The sequence below is a fragment of the Pyxicephalus adspersus genome, unplaced genomic scaffold (genome assembly GCF_032062135.1).
Source record: "Pyxicephalus adspersus unplaced genomic scaffold, UCB_Pads_2.0 Sca62, whole genome shotgun sequence".
In the NCBI taxonomy this organism is placed as follows: Eukaryota; Metazoa; Chordata; class Amphibia; order Anura; family Pyxicephalidae; genus Pyxicephalus; species Pyxicephalus adspersus.
Window position 1 is genome coordinate 4,243 of NW_027317069.1, and position 2,506 is coordinate 6,748.

At 35.8% G+C, this 2,506-nt stretch overlaps 1 protein-coding gene across 1 annotated transcript in view; it reads left to right on the forward strand.

Annotated features, from left to right (window-relative positions):
* The window catches only part of FRG1 (FSHD region gene 1), a gene marked incomplete at both ends in the record, with an annotated part of 11,255 nt that overhangs the window by 3,630 nt on the left and 5,119 nt on the right, over nt 1–2,506 (forward strand). Inside the window, 1 exon segment of the mRNA XM_072432042.1 lies at nt 2,031–2,122. Coding sequence (XP_072288143.1) covers nt 2,031–2,122 — 92 coding nt within the window.

Below are 2,506 nucleotides of genomic sequence, written 5' to 3' on the forward strand. Positions count from 1 at the left end.
CAAACCCTGATCTGGGTCAAGCATTCATTTTTTGGATTCTTTGGATCAATATAATAGCTTGATAATACAGGCAGTCCCCGGGTTACATACAAGATAGGGACTGTAGGTTTGTTCTTAAGTTGAATTTGTATGTAAGTCGGTACAGGTACATTATTTTATTTTATATATGCAATTAGGACAGATGTTTGCTGCCTATTATTAGGCAGCATAGTGTGAGTTACTGTATAAAATCCTCACTGTAAGTTAATCACAAACAAAGCACAAAAAAAAAATTATGGAGCCTAGACATTTATTAACTTCTGGAGCAGGCTGTGCTTTGATATGCAAAAAGAAACAACTGCAGAGTTGTCTTGGTCATTAAATAGTCACAAGAGCTTGCATAAGAGCTCAGTCTCAGCTGTGATTAGCAAAAGATTTTATCTGCAAGTCATGCAAAAGGCCCCCTTCCAAGCCTCTGTGCTGCACACGAGGGACCAGGGAAGCCCCCGTTCGTATCTAGGAGTCGTCTATATGTCCGATCTCCTTAAACTGGGAACTACCTGTATGTAATTTCAAAAAGGAAAGTGTAGCAATGGCAGAAAAATGTATACAAAAAAGTAAGAGGATCATGTATTTCTTGCTCATTTAGAGGTACAAAAGTAGTAGCCGACCAATGTAGGAGCAAACGTTCTTTTTACAGAGTTTTACCTAAAACTTGTTTGTAATGTAAACATTTCATTGTAATGAAAAAAATGAATACTGTACAGAAAACATTGTTATAACAACCACCGCTGTTGAGTTTGCAACTTAGGTGATAAAAAATCACCACTAAGTCTAAAGCATCATTATTTCAGTAGTGAATGCAATAGAACAATATGCAGTTATTATTTTTTTCCAGGGGAAAATGGCTTTGCTGGCATCAAACAGCTGCTTTGTTGGCTGTAATGAAGAAGGGGACTTGGTAGCAGGAAGCAAGACTGCTGGCGAAGGAGAAATAATAAAGGTAAGTTTTATCACATTTTCATATTGCTTGGTAGCAGAGCGGGGCAGCTGGAAATGTTGTTGATCTTTGAAGACCAATACAATACAATTCTAATTTATTTCTGAACCTTTGAAGCGGGATTGAATGTGAATTGATGCATTCTCACCATGTTTTCTATAGATAGAGAGTAGTCAAAAGTATATTTTGCTTTGTAATTGGATTTTGCAGCTGGCTTTTGGGGAACTCTGAAGCCATTTTTACAATAAAGGTTGTTGTTAAAGTCAACTCCAGGAAGCAAGAAAACTTGGTAAACTGCTAATAAAATTCAAGAAGCATTTCAGTTCTAGTAATGTCAGTTTGTCAGCTTTAGCTCTATTCTCAGTTTAGCAAACGAAACGTAGTTAGACTCCTTATTTTTTTTTATAGTAAGATGGACTTTATCATCTTGTCACATGACTCCATGTGCACCATCCTTGTCGAGGATCAATTCCATAACAAAAGTCATTTTTATATTTTTAAATCTTCATTTTTTAATTAAATATTAATGCTACAGTAGTAACCGTGCTATATATACATATATAAATAAATAAATTAAAAAGAAAATATATATATATATATACACACATACACACACACACAATGTGCGTATTTCATTTGCAGACACACACTGAAGCACAGGTATCAATGAAAGCAATCCTGACTTTTTTTAGGTTCATTCCTGTGCAATATAATGCACATTATATCATATTGGTATGAATAGGCCCTTGTGCTGGACATCCATAAAAGAAAAACTCAAAAAGCTTGCCCACAGAAACAGCAGTCAGATGGTGGTTCACTTAACTATTTGCAGCACCAGCTCTACACACTTAATACCATACCATTTCACATACTTTAGTCACTAGTTGGCCACACATTAGGCCCATGCACAGTGTTTTCATGGTAGACTCTACTGGTATTGTGTTCATCGCTCATTATTAGTCACTCTGTGATTGTTTGTTAAATCTGGTAATACACATTGGCCCTGTAAATTAGTTCACTTGTTCTTTTGTTCGTTCTTTGACCATTATAGATCCGATGCTGCACAGAGAGAGATTCAGCAAGTAAAGATGATCTTCCTGATGAAGACAGAGGCAATGTTAAACAGTGTGAGCTCAATTATGTGTGAGTAGAATTTTCCAGCTTATTTATAACTCCATGTCAGGGCTTTCAAGTCGGTGATTTCCAAACTTAATATTTTAGCAACCAAAGAAAAATTTCTGTAACAGTGGAGAGCTTCCTTATAAAGGTGATAAACTGAGGTTCATACAATATCCCTTAACGGATTGTGCCAACCCTGATTATACAGAAGCAAAAATAAAATGGACATGTGGGGGTTTTTTATAGGCAGTAGTGCTAATTGTATTCAGTAACAATACTCATAGAATATTTAATCATAGTAGCGGAAAATCAAATGTACATAGTCACATGAATTTAGATGGCGCAGAGTGGGAACCTTGCCATCCTATTTGTACTAGACAAAGGTAACCTATGTCATGAATTTAAAAA